Source organism: Rhinoraja longicauda, chromosome 5, assembly GCF_053455715.1.
Source record: "Rhinoraja longicauda isolate Sanriku21f chromosome 5, sRhiLon1.1, whole genome shotgun sequence".
In the NCBI taxonomy this organism is placed as follows: domain Eukaryota; kingdom Metazoa; phylum Chordata; class Chondrichthyes; order Rajiformes; family Arhynchobatidae; genus Rhinoraja; species Rhinoraja longicauda.
In genome coordinates this window covers 31,037,808-31,052,414 of record NC_135957.1, presented here as the reverse complement: position 1 = coordinate 31,052,414, position 14,607 = coordinate 31,037,808, and the positions used below count along the sequence as shown (strand labels likewise).

Below are 14,607 nucleotides of genomic sequence, written 5' to 3'. Positions count from 1 at the left end.
ATCAATGATTTTTACTGATGTTTCATTGGCCACACTTGTTCAGTCACTTCCTTTCACTCGCCACTCCATGTATCAGTGACACTCCTCAAGACCTCACTGTTCATAAATTCGTAAGTGATAGGAGCAGAATTACGCTATTCGGCCCATCAAATCTACTCTGCCGTTCAATCATGGCTGATCTACCTTTCCCTCAACCCTATTCTCTTGACTTCGCCCCATAACCCTTGACACCTGTACTAATAAGAATCTATCCACTCTGCCTTAACAATGTCCATTGACTAGGCCTCCACAGCTTGCTGTGGCAATGAATTCCACAGATTCACCACCCTCTGACTAAGGAAGTTCCTTCTCATCTCCTTCCTATAGGAACGTCCTGTTGAGGGATTGTTCAACCTGAGAGTATAAATTCATCACCAAATTCAGGTTATTATTTACAACCCGTGCAAATACATAAATACATTCAAACTCGTATTACAAACTATTTTCAGGGTACTTTATGTGAATTTCAATGTATTCTTTCACTGTGGAATAGTATGGATGATGGGGAATTCACTAATTAAAAACACTCCTTCCATGGCCATGATTATTGCTGTCAGGTAAGCTGATGATAATTCTCACACAAGTAGCTGATTCCACAAGCTTCAATCATCCCCTGTGCTGAGTGCCTGTGAAAGTGAATGAGGCAGTAGACTGGAAGGGGAAGTGGGGAGGGGGGGCATCCACCACATGTGGGTATCCCAACAGATGCCAACTCACTGATGCCCTATCTAGGCTAGTCCTACCTGCCCATGTTTGGTCCATATCCCTCTCAACCTTTCCTACCCATCTACCTGTCCAAATGTCTTTTACACGTTGTTATTGTACCTGCTCCAACATCTGGCAGCTCATTCCACATACCCACTACCCTCTGTGTGTTTGCCCCTCTGGGTCTTATCAAATGTTTCCCCTCAAACATTAAATCTAAGCCCTCTAGTTCTTGATTCCCTACCTGGGAAAAACTCTGTGCATCCATCCTATTTATTCCCCTCATGATTTTATACACCTCAGCCCCCCCAAGCTCTTTTAAAACACCTTATTTCTGCACTCCAAAGACATACAGGTTTGTAGGTTAATTGACTTCCATAAAATTGAAATTGTCCCTTGTGTGTGTAGGATAGTGTTAGTGTGTGGGGATCGCTGGACGGCGTGGACTTGGTGGGCCAAAGGGCCTGTTTCTGCACTGTTTCTCTAAACTAAACTAAACTTCAAACCACAAGCAAAAAGAATCGGAAGGTTGTGAGACATGAGGTAACTCCAAAAGCAACCAGAAAATAGCAACATTTCCAAAGCTGTACTTTTAAGAGGATGTGGTTTGGACAGATACCCAGAAGAAACAATTACTAGGACATCACAAATGTAAATCCTTTTTTGAAAGAAGCACACTGTCAGCTCCTGAATATCCCTAAAACTGCAGAGCTTTCAAACTGCAGAGCTAGCATGCAAACAACTTTTTCAAACCATGGCAGAATGCAATGGGACAAATGTTCTCCGTCTGTGTGTGCTGCACGATTCCATGGTCATTTATTTTGATGTAATGGTAATTTATAACAAGGCAGTAAGTGCTGTGTCTTTGGTGCCACCATGCTTATCCTAATCTACCTATTTGTTATATCTCGATGCATTTGAGATCCCAATCAGAAGTTTGCATTATGCAAAGATTGATCCTTCAATGATCAAGTAGATCTTATGGTTTTCAATAAGACAGCACATCTTATTGCAATGATTAGCTCGGTCATTTGGGGCAGCACGGTGCCGCAGAGGTGGAGTTGCTGCCTTACAGGGAATGCAGCGCCGGAGACCCGGGTTCGATCCCAACAACGGGATCCCGACAACTGTCTGTACTGAGTTTGTACATTCTCCCCGTGACCTGCGTGGGTTTTCTCCGAGATCTTCGGTTTCTTTCCACACCAAAGACGTACAGGTATGTAGGTTAAATAAGAAAATAACTGCAGATGCTGGTACAAATCGATTTATTCACAAAATGCTGGAGTAACTCAGCAGGTCAGGCAGCATCTCGGGAGAGAAGGAATGGGTGATGTTTCGGGTCGAGACCCTTCTTCAGACATGTAGGTTAATTGGCTTGGTAAATGTAAAAATTGTCCCTGGTTGGTATAGGATAGTGTTAATGTGCGGGGATCGCTAGTCGGCGCGGACCTAGTGGGCCGAAAGGGCGTTTCCTTGCTGTATCTCTGAACTAAACTAAACATTAGGCCCTGACATTCATTTTCATAAAGATAGAATATTCCAAGTTTCTGGTTGCCTAACAAAATTACAAAAAAGTGTAATAAATGCAAGGATGAAATACAGAGCTCCACTTACGAGAAAATAGAACATGAATTCAGCCTTATAGCAAATGATTTTCAGATATAAAGTTACAAAATAATTTGTAGGCATGTGAATGAATTGTAAGGAAATTCAGAATCAAAGCAAGAGATTTTTAAATAAAAACAGCACAGGTCAGGCAGCATCGATGGAGGGAGAAACAAAGTTAATGTGTCCAATCAATGACATGAGACTCGGGTTCAATCCTTTCACCCGAAATGTCACCCATTCCTTCTCTCCAGAAATGCTGCCTGTCCCGCTGAGTTACTCCAGCATTTTGTGTCTATCTGAGGTGTATAGTAGCCCACACTCTTGTATAAAACTCACCTCTCCTTTCAACATTCTGAAGGAAATATGCCTTCGTATTGTATCTTCTGCATCAATCTTCCACCTCCGCCAATATCCTACTCATTGTCTTTTTTGGAAAACCGCAGGGGATGCTATTGCAGGAGATGCTTTGGACTTCCTCCCTTCCCATTGTCCAAGAATTCAAATGCTCTTTTTTGATAAAGTGCTGATTTGTTGATATTTTTTTCCAATTTATGACACCACAATTTTTTCCAATTTAGGACGTCACTCATGTTTTTCGCTGCACTGGCAAATCCAATGCAGATTAAGTGATGTTTTACATACCACCTCCATTCGGTCCCCAAGGGTCACCATGTGCTTCCTGTTGGTTGTCACTTTAGGTTTCTATCCCATTTCTGCTCTGGCTTTCGCCCCTGAGGTCTGTGGCAACTGCCACAACAAAGCTCAATGAAAGCATGAGGAAATTTCATAAACCTACAACATTGGCTCTCTGCCTCCCTGTAAAAGATGCAAGCCAAACTTTTACCAGCCTTCTCTGTTGTTATTGATTCAATTTCTCTTTTTACCTTTTGACCTAATTCAATTTCAGACATTCAGCTTTCTAGTCGAACCTCACATATTCAACCTTTATTTTTCTCTTTAGGTATTTCAGATCAACTCTTCCTGTTTACAACTCCTCCACAATTCTAACCGCCCTCTTTCAGCCAGCACCACTACATCTCGTATCACTCAACATCACCACAACTTGACTCTATCACAGACCTTGTCATTTGTTCTCTCCGCCCCTCCTTCTTTACCCTACCCTTTCAAACTTTTAAAATCTTTAACTTTCCTCAGCTCTGACCAAAGGTCGTTGAGCCAATGCAGGTTCTCTGTCTGCGGAAGCTTTCCAACAGTCTATCGGGAAGTCAAAGAGGGGCTTCACAGTTTTCCAACCTGTGTAACCCCATTTTAATTCTTCGATGTACACTGAATTTAGAGATACAGCACAGAAACAGGCACTTTGGCCCACCGTGTCCACACCGACCAGCGGTCACCACACATTAACACAATCCTACACACACTAGGAACAATCTTACACTTATACCAAGCCAATTAACCTACAATCTGTACGTCTTGAGAGTGTGGGAGGAACCCAAACATCTCGGAGAAAACCCACTCGGGTCGGGACGTTGTCAGTAGAGGCGTTGAACAGCCGCAGTGGAGAGTTACGGTACATTACATTCATCACGTGGAGATGCCTCCTAACCCCATCCATGACTTCATTGATTGAGAAGTTGCCACACTGCAGCTGGATACCCAGGCCGGAAACACAACAATCATTTAGTTTAGTTTAGAGATACAGACCCTTTGGCCCACCGTGTCTGCACTGACCAGTGATCTCCGACCATACTGAGTTTGTGGGGCCACCATTGTTACCCCCTCTGATAGCTGTGCAGGTGTATACCAGTGTGTAGGAAGAAAATGCAGGTGCTGGTTTAAGCCAAAGATAGACACAAAATGCTGGAGTAACTCAGCGGGACAGGCAGCATCTCTGGAGAGAAGGAATGGTGACGTTACAGTTCGCATCTTCAAGGGTCTCTAACCGAAACGTCACCCATTCCTTCACTCCAGAGATGCTGCCTGTCTCGCTGAGTTACTCCAGCTTTCTGTGTCTATCTGAGGTGTATACCAGCCCATACTCTTGTAAAAAAAACTCACAACTGCCTTGACCTTGGCAAGATACTGCAAGCCATTAACCTTGCACAGCGCTTTTTACACCACATACCACAGCGCTTATTACACGACCTACTGACTGTTTGGTCAGTTTCAATGCACGTTGCCTGCCCTCAAATTGCACCCTCGCTGCTTTCCAACACTACGAAGTTTTACACCAGAGGTGTCCCTGATGGGGAAACTGCGGGGTAATAGAGCGCCCAACCCGCCGCTTGGGTGTAGTGAGTGAGTAAGGAGGGTTATAAGGTGCCCATTCTCCTTCCGAGCTGGGCTGGGGCGGCAGTCGAGCAGCTGGAGGGGGGATGAAGGAGGGAGCCTGTTGCACGGTACTGGCTCCCCGTGTGCAGAAGCCCCGCCCCGGGAGCTGAGGTTGCTACAAGAGGCGGGCGTCAGGGCTCGGTCCGGGCACACAGTTCGGGTCACTGGACAGGCGTGTGGCTGCCTGCCTGCCTGCCTGCCTGCCTCCTGATCTAACCTACCCTCACCCGTGGGGGAGGCATAGCAGGTTGCAAAAGCACAGCCCTTGCTTTACCCCCTCCCCCGCATCGCACCACCTGCAACCTGAAGGAAGGAAGGAAGCAGCGGGAAGACCAGCTTTTGCAGTGACGGGCAACGTGCACAGTAACAGGCGCACGGCTGGCTGCTGCTTGCCAGCCGGGATGTTGGATCCAGTGTTTTTCTGGAGGTGCGTCTTGTCAGCATGTCGCATCGCTTGCAAAACAAAACAGTGGAGAGCAGTGAACCAACTTGACCGCTTCTGGATAGGATCAAACAACTCTTTACTCTGATTGTCCGTCCCCTCCCTCCCAGAATTGTTGAGTCATCTTTCTGAGTAACAATTTGTTGCTCCAGCTGCCTTTAGTCACACTGGAAATGATTTTCGCGCAGATGGTCGACATATAGTGGGGAGCTTGTGATGCGATTCCCGGTATCTCGGAGCGCTTCATGTGAAAATATGCGCACAAAAAAGGCACTTTTGAGGAAGGTTGCCTGCAGCATTCTTCACGGCTCTTTCTGATGCTGGTTGTCTGTGCAGCTGGACAAAGCCAGGACAACAGTGAAAGAGTCTGGAGCAGACTCGCTGACGCCAGCCACACAGAGCTCCCACCAGCTCTGGAGCTGGCCAAAGATTGCTCGCAGGACTTTACTTCGCCAGCTCATTTTCTTTATTTTCTTCGTGACCGGAATAAAGTACAAGGGAAGCTTTTGTGTGTGTGTGTGAAATCGTTAAAAGGGTCGTTATGGATCGATGCGCCTTAACTTTTTCGACAGTTATCAGATAGTTATCAGAAGTCTAAATTTTGGAAGCGATTCATTTTATTTTTTAAAACTTTTAATTGATTACGTTTTATTTTCTCGAGTATACTTTAAAAAAATGTGGATGCCTAATGCTTAAATCAGCGAAAGCTTTTATTTCTTAAAAGATGTTCGCGCTGATTACTCCGATGGCATTTTAGCCTTTTGTATGGTATGGTACTTGTCACATGTACAGTGAAATCCATTTTTCTATAGAGTTCAGTACAAGTATCACCATACATAAGCACTTGGATATAAGAAGATAACTGCAGATGCTGGTACTTATCCAAGTGCTTATGTATGGTGATACTTGTACTGAACTCTATAGAAAAATGGATTTCACTGTACATGTGACAAGTACCATACCATACAAAAGGCTAAAATGCATAAGCACTTGGATACACTGACTGGAAGACCCATTCCTTCTCTCCAGAGATGCTGCCAGTGCCGCTGTTACGCCAGCATTTTGTGTCTTATTTTCTGTGTAAGCCAGCATCTGCAGTTCCTTCCTGAACATAAGCACTTGGATACATACATTAGATAAGCATCTGCAGCCACATTTGAGCTTAAACTCCATATGCATTTTATTTGTGCATTGGGAACGGCCGAGATAACTTTACCTCCCCCCCTCCCTCTAAAATGCAACTTCAGAAATGCAAATAGTCCAGGTGTGCGGACCCTGAAGGCGGATCCGCGGCGAGGTGGCGAATTCAATGGCAATCTCTCAGCTCGGAATGGGCGGTGAGTAATGGCCGCGCTGCCCCGGCTGCAGCGCCCCGGCTGCCGTTGCCATGGCAGCCGCCTGAGCGGCGCCGCGCTCCGCTGGCCGGAGGGCGGCTGTGAATGGGTGACGTCACGGGGCTGGCGCCAGCGAGGCGGCGGCCGGTCGGAGGGAGCGGCTCGCGGCCGCTGCTCCTTGCCAATTCATCAGCTGTCGGCGGCGGGGAGCAGGGGCCGATGCACACAGCTGGGCCGGCAGTACAAAAGGACACAATGCAAGAAAAGCCGCCTGCACCAGATGTGGACAAGAAGACCATGGGAATTTAAACGCTTTAAGCTTTCTTGCATTTGCATCACTCTGCTTACTGCACACACACACACACACACACAAAGCGAATGGTACTGCAGGCGATAGGAGCACAAAGAAAAATAATCTGCAACGGTGTCTGTTAAATAAAGAAATTAAATAGACCTGCCCGTTTTTTTAAAATTCCCCCGCGACTTCTTTGGGATCTGGGAACTCGTATACCTGTGCATTGCATACGGTTGCAGATAAAAGGTAACCCGACTAGTTTTTTTAAATAGTCATTGGATCGCTGCCACATGAGTTGTATCCAAAGAATTAAGACCTCCTTTATTCTCTACCCTGTCGCGTTTATGTCAATGCATGCAGAGGGAAATAACGCATTCCGTTACTCTGCAAATAAAAGTCACAAACGCTTTGAAATCTTACGATTGTTTTACCACATTGAAAAGTTAAAAATATCAAGGACTATCATTCTTTTAATATTGAAATAAACTTATTATTCATTCAAAATGGTACATAATTATTTGATTTTAAAATAAAATTATTTTATGTACCATTTTGACGAGATAATGAAATTCAGCTTATTTCATCAGATCAAAATACAGCAAGTGACAGCACTCAAACACACACAGGATGCAGTAGTCCTGTTAAGATCGAGAAACGTAGCGATGGATAGATTTTTTAAAAATATGCTTTTGTAGCAGCGAACTATTGGGATGGAGATAATGAACTTCCGATACTTTGCACTAACTGCTTAAACAAATCCATTGCATCAACAGTTTTAGTCAATTGAAAACGTGCGCTGTGGTTCACACTGCTTTATGTCTACATAATAAAAGTAAAACTGAAAAAAAACAGATTTACAAATAACTTCAAGCATCAAAAGCAGACGTGACTCAAAAAAACCTCATGGGCAGTGTTTACCGCATTTCTTAATTGAACGGCAATTCCAGTAATAGTTTACCAAAAAAGGCACACGGCATTTTTAAACGAATTTAACGGCATTTAATTACTGTGAAGTTTACTGGGGATCATCATAAGGCAAATTCCACACAATATTCATGTCATGCAAGCTTTGACTTAGAACAATTACTAACCATTCAGATTACATTAAATAGGCCAACTATTTGGTCTCTGCTGGTTTTTCAGATCAATCCCATTCCCCCATTTATTTCTCAGTAATTTGTGCTCTTTCACATGCCCATCAACTCCCCTGAATCTGCCAGTCCCCACGTACAATGGGAGAGGTTCACAGTAGCCAGTTAATGCATTGATCAGCACGTCTTTGGGACGGGAAGAAACTGGAGCACCCGGGGAAAACCTGGAAGACCACACAGATGCGCAGACAGAGCAGCGGATCTCAGTTCTGTTGAAGGGTCTTCGATTTGAAGCGTTTACTCAGTTTCTCCTCATGTAGATGCGGACAGGCCTGCTGAGAAAGTCCAGCGTTTTCACTTTTCATCTTACCATAGGTCTCCATCAAACCCAGGTCCAACACGGCGCTGCCCTGCTGCATGACTTGTGAAGCTAATTCAGGGCAGCAGAGAGAGATGGGTCCTGATGGTTCTGGAGCCGTCAATTAAAACACATTAAAAAAACTGTCAAATTCATTTTTTTAACTGCATGCAATGTGTACCAATGTAAAGTTCAACTTATAATGTCTGAAACGGTGTTAATCCAATGTTACACCCGGTCAATAAAACAAACATAGGTGGCATAATTTATGATCTATAACGTCTAGGGATATTTGCACTATTGAATAATTCCTAATGGCCTCTTATTTTAATTGTGTAACCTTTAAGATCAACAAGCTGCTTCCTAAAGCCAATTCCATATATTGGTAACGTTTTCAAAGTCAATGCTGTACTGTAATTTTAGCGAACACTAAAAGATTGGTGCCCAGCAATGACCCTGTTGTTTCAATTGTCATGTCCCGTTGCTAGTGACCAGGCAATGGTTCTTTATGCAGAAGAACCGAACACTCTGAGCTCCGAAATACTTGCTGCTAATTACCTGCACATTTATAAAATATGGCTTGTTCTGTTAACAAATAAACTAAATGCAGACCCTCGCTTAAAATAAGATGTAAGCAAATAATATTGTTCTCAACGTCTGTGCTTTTCAGTGTATATAATAAAATGTGATGTTTCTATAACTGGGCATTAACACTTTTGTTTTTGTATATTATGCTCATTACACCATCTCCTGGGGAAGTATAAATATTAATCACTACCATAAAACAAAAATTCAAAATCTTGAACCATATGTATGAATATGTGTGTTACCAAACAGGTGTTTAAAAAAAATATTAGAAAAATGCTAGAAATAGTCAGCAAACCGGGCAGCATGTGTGCAGAAATAAATCAAGTACATATTTCAGACTGGTGACGTCTCAAAAGTCTTGTGCTCCTTGCTTAAAGTACACACTCCAATAACACTAAAATATTCAGTGTTGCCACAAAGAACATCTGTTACTTTCATCCTTTGATAAATTACTGACCACGGAGGAAGCCTCTGAGAAACTCACACAATTGCAGGAGAAAAAGTTGGGACATATCAACATGCTGTATGGGATACTTGTTAATCCTGGTTCCCATTTTCCAAACACACTGAACTATCCATTGATGTTTGTCACCCCCCCCCCCCCCCCAACCTTTTTTTATGAACATACTTAATATTGAAATATTGTAGACATTGCTAATATTGAATGTAATATCACTCCATTGCAATGTTTAAGAAATAATTTGACAGGTACGTGGATAGTTCAGGTTTAGAGAGATGTGGGCCAAACGCTGGCAGGTGGGAGTAGTGTAGATGGGACATGTTGGCCCCTATGGGCAAGTTGGGCCGAAGAGCATGTTTCCATGCTGTATCGCTCTATGACTAGGACTCCAATAATACCTGCTGCGCACATTTTTCAATGAAAACAGGAATAAGGAAATATTGTCCATTACTCTGCCCCATATATAAATTAAGTATCTTTACCTTTAGTTGAGAGCAATAGTGATTTCTCCGCGACCTGCAAACCCCTCCCGTCTCCTGGTTTAACTAACATTTGCAATTATTGTAAGGCCTGTTTAGTTACATAGCGCAGATCAATCATATGCCTTGGTCAAAATCGTGTGACGAGCGCAGTCAAATTAATTTGCTAAAATGCAGGCTTTTATAATGCAAGTCTAAAATTCGTGGAGATCGGTCCCTTTAAATGTCCACATTCAAATTAAAAAATATATTTCAGGTTCCTTGTTGCAGTGAGGAAGCCCGCCTTTGCTGCAATACAATTGGCACAGGAGCCGTGAAAAAGGCGGGGACGCTGGAGGAGACCAACCAATGCAAATGTGGATCCGTGCTATTGACATTTCACAGGGAGCCAATGATGTGGAGCAGGGAAGGAACACATTAAAACCCGGAGTTTTGGTATAAATAAGCGAACTGGAAACGGATAGACACAGAAAACAACGGCCGGGCACCAGAAGGTGTGTTAGCAAGGAATACCTCTCGTGCAGTATTTGAAAAAAAAAACGCATTTCCCCCCCAAAAGTCTCCAAGATCTAAAAGGTTCCGAGATGAAAGCTGTCAGCCCGATCCGATCGAACAGGAAACAAAGCAGCAGCGACATTGCGCGGGGCCTGTCAGACCAGAGCCTTGCAATCTCCAGAGGCAAAGCGCCGCTGGACGAGCCGCTTGGCCTGCTCTATAACATGAACGACTGCTACTCCAAACTGAAGGAGCTAGTGCCCAGCATCCCGCAGAACAAGAAAGTCAGCAAAATGGAAATCCTCCAGCATGTCATCGATTACATTCTGGATCTGCAGATCGCTTTGGACACGCACCCTTCCATCGTTCTCCATCAAAGCCAGAACTCCCCCTCCAGAACGCCCCTGTCAGCACTCAACACAGACGTTGCCATCCTATCCTTACAGGTATTGTCTCCCATTCAGTCTCCCACTAAATGCATGCTGATGTTCGGTCGGCCACTTCACATCTCTTAATATTGCGATAATATTTTAAGTTTTGCAGAAAAAAATAACTCGGTTGTATTAGTTAATTTATCCCCGTGCTTGCATATGCTAATGCATCTCAGCCTCCGTTTTAATCGGTGGGGGATTCACATTTTCTTGTGCTTTTTACTAGGCATCTGAATTCCCTAAACAGTTGTTGACGGACGACAGTAAGACGTTTTGTCGTTGATCAACTGGTAAGTGTAAATGCTCATTCTATGCTTGTGCGTTGTGTGTGTAAGTTGCTGCTCGAACCAGTTTAGTTTTGATTTAGAAAACCACGATTAGAGAAACTATCGCTCAATTATATATAAGGAATTGACACGTGAGGCGAGTCTCAGAAATGAAGTAGATGCGAGAGAGCCTTGCAGATATTTCTGCCGCTAACGTTAAAAGAACAGGCTCTGTGATTTTTGTAAATCCATTTTGCAAAATTTCAATATTTTTTAGATAAAACTCCCTTGATCTGTTTTTCCAGTAGTCAAACTTAGCCCTTTACGTAAACTCGTAACAACAATCTCAGTTAATTTTTTTTTAAAAATGCAGTCCAACAAACAACTGTGCCCCCGGGTGGATGCACGTGAGTTTGTTTTAAGAGGCGCTTTTGTACAGTCCCGGCTGAGGGGCGGCTGGAGTCTTGCAAAGTGCTGTTTGTGTGGCTTCCTCTGTGGCGCCAGTCTGTCCGAAGGCCCAAGCTGTGTGTGTTTTGTTACTAACACGCCCCTCTTTCTATTCAATGTTTCGCAGGTGTTCGCACATCACGAGGCCCGAGCTGATGTAGCCCCTGGAGCGATCGCAGCCAAGTGACCCAACAACAATCATTGACTGAACGACTTTCTGAGTGATCCTCCAGCTCCCTTTCACCCGGTCTGATCGGTTATTTATAAACGGACTGAATGCCCTTTCTTCATTTGGAAGGCTCGCAGTTGTTTTTTTTCCTAGTTTCATTATTAATATATCCCAGATGAGGGAAGCGCACACACACACACACACACACACACACACACACACATACATACATACGCACACACACATAAGGACTATCGCCGATGGAAGAAGACTTCATCTTGTGAAGGTGGAGCGTGGCCAGAAAGAGATCTATCTGCTTGTTGATTTAAAATAAAACATTTTGCCAGGTTTTATGTTCTGGCAAAGAACTGGCGCTGAGTTTGTAAGATATACAACTTTGTGAACTCTGATCAGAGTATTGTGTATAGTAGCAGAGATGTGCATTTCTGCGACGTTGTAATGCTGTACTTAATTATGCTGAAACTTTTTATAAAAGTTAATATTGTAAATCGTACTTTTTATACAAAATAAATCGTTGCTTACTGAATGTGAAATTACTTCATTGCGCATGAAGTATGTGAGAAACTGGTCTGTTGGAAACCACAGCATCGCTTTTTCGAGTCATCTGTGTGCACACTATTCCTAGAAATTGGGTAAACCTGGATCTGCACGTGTAAGAATTTGTAGCCCAGACCTGCATGCCAACTGGTTCGATTATAAAGGAAAAGCCAATACCTTTGTGAGATGAGCTAAGCTGCTTTGCTTTTAAATTAGTTGCTGGTCAATGCTCGTGTATTTTAATCTTTTTCTTTTTGTTAGGATGGACTTAAGATATTTTCTGGTTGCAATTACAAACTATTTCCAAATATCTGCAATTTGCTATGTGTTTACCTGCACATGATGTCCTGACCTCTTACACAAGCTAGTAGTTTCAAGTGAAAACATTAGGATTCCAAGAGACTGCACTTAATAACAAATGATTGAGATAAAGTGGGTTCAAAGCCGTTTCAAAATAAAGGCATTAGTTGACGATTACAAATTATCACAATTAAAACAGGAAAAAGAAACCTTTATGTATCAACTTGTGTAATGCTTTATGCGTAATTTAATTCTGTGTTTAAAAGAATTATGTCCCCTGCGTTGAACTCGCTTCTGCTGATTGGAATCACGGCCTCTACTCAAGAACTTACAACTGCAGTATTGGGTCGTGCAGCTGTTAGTTAACCTGGGTTAGCCAGTTCCCAGCTCCTTACTGCTGCAACTCGTATTCTGAAACTTGCGAAATCTCACCTGTACGCGGTGAGACATTAACTTGAGTTTAAACGGGCGTGTGGGAGGCGTCAGCGAGTCTAGAGCGGTTGCCCTTTCCTGCCCTTGACAGTGCCGCCCACACACACACACCCACACACGCGGAGACAGGAGATGCTCATGGCTGCAGCCTCATTGCAATGCATTACACCGGCTTGGGAACGACCGCGTAGTTCTCACGGTGTTAAAGATGCTATCACTGGGAAAACTCCCCAGGTCAGACGCCAATCTTGCATGATTGGGAAGTTCCCCGCCGCCTCAGTGCATCCGCTTTGGGGATACATTGCCGCGCTGTTCACACAAGTTTGGTGCCCACACCACAGTCCGGCGCTGACCAGTGCACCCAAGGCGAGTGACACACTCCGCCGAATTCCTGCACGGAGGGAAGGGCTCGATATAAGTTCGTTTGCCACTCCAGCCGCGACCCCATGGGTTGTGTTCAATATTGGGCAGCAGCCTCACAACATCCGCACGGTGTAATTGGGGACCGCCCTTTATATTCTACATCTGCACTACTAGTGTCTTTACCCTGACACGCCGGGGTGAAGGGGGCGGAGACGGGACCCACCTACATACCTTCTGTGACATTTGTCTTCATCGCACTCAAAAGGGCGGCGAATGAAGCCTGTCTGATTATACCTAGGACAAGGATATAAGCCTTCCTTTTTTAAATAATGAACCCTTTTAATAAAGTACATGTCGTTGGCTGCGGTGTATTCTCCCCGTTTTTGGTGCCACTGAGAGCAACCGACCGGCGAGCGCAAAGTTCCCGGGATCAGAACCGACCCGTGCAAAGAAAGTGATACTGACACTGCAACTCACACCCTTCACTGCGCCGGAACCCAAGCGAAATCATTCTTCAGTGCTCAAAACCACCATCATTTCTTTATATCCCAATAAACTGTCATCTTTAGGATCCCAGGTCTTCGTGCTCTGAAGTACATCCCAAATTCACAAATGAGTGCACTACAGCGGGAGGCTGTTTAGTGAGAGCGCTGCGACATCTGCCGGCGGCTGATCCCCACCGTCCCGCACTGCAAACACAGACCTGCACTGCAAACACAGAGCAAGCGGCAAGGAATGAGTGGGGGTTGGAGGCGAGATGATCGGAAACTCGCCCGAATACATCAGTTTGACAGAGGGTCGGATGCAGAAGTGAAGTTACAAAAAGTTGAATCAAGAAATGAAGACGGTTTTCGGTCTTTCTGATTTGGGGGGTGTGGAAATGAGATAAAACAGGACAGGGCTGGGGAGGTGGAGGATTGGGGGAGATAGAGCGATGGGATGAGTGAGCGGTGGGCAATAGGCACGCGGGGAATGGTTTGAACTGAGTTAGGGGACTTGTAGAAACTAAAGAACTGTAAATGCTGGTTTGTACCAAAGATAGACGCAAAGTGCTGGAGTAACTCAGCGAGTTCGGAAACCTGTTGGGCGTTCACTGCTCAGGTTAACCTGGTGAGCAATCATTGCTGCGCTGAATGTCAGTGAAATGTGAAACATTACATTTATAAACCATCTATCGCACTCATGTCCCCAAAGGGGTTTTAAGTACCTCTGAAACATAGCCATTTTTGTAATATTGGAGGTGTGGTAGCTGACACCGACAACAACGTTAAATTGACCGAGAACATGTTGTTATAAGGCTAATTACTTCTAAAGTGAACATGAGAAACAGGAGCAGGGATTGATTGAAAGGCACTCATTGACCAGACACTGAGGAAAGTCCCCTGTTCCTCTTCCATACATTGCAAAGGGATTGAGAAAAGCAGCAGGGCCTCATCTCTGACTCCCTCAGTATTG

At 44.2% G+C, this 14,607-nt stretch overlaps 1 protein-coding gene across 1 annotated transcript; it reads left to right on the top strand.

Moving 5' to 3' along the window:
• Window positions 1-10,133: 10,133 nt before the first annotated feature.
• id2a (inhibitor of DNA binding 2a) lies at window positions 10,134-12,046 on the top strand. The gene is made up of 3 exons (XM_078399238.1): window positions 10,134-10,632; window positions 10,844-10,907; window positions 11,458-12,046. Exons 1-2 carry the CDS (start codon window positions 10,276-10,278, stop codon window positions 10,898-10,900), a joined length of 414 nt encoding a protein of 137 aa, XP_078255364.1. The 5' UTR covers window positions 10,134-10,275; the 3' UTR covers window positions 10,901-10,907; window positions 11,458-12,046.
• Window positions 12,047-14,607: the final 2,561 nt, after the last annotated feature.

Coding starts and splice junctions, on each gene's coding strand:
- id2a (XM_078399238.1), top strand. CDS start 10,276: ATGAAAGCTGTCAGCCCGATCCGATCGAACAGGAAACAAAGCAGCAGC. Junction 10,633..10,843: donor TTGCCATCCTATCCTTACAG/GTATTGTCTCCC, acceptor GCTTTTTACTAG/GCATCTGAATTCCCTAAACA.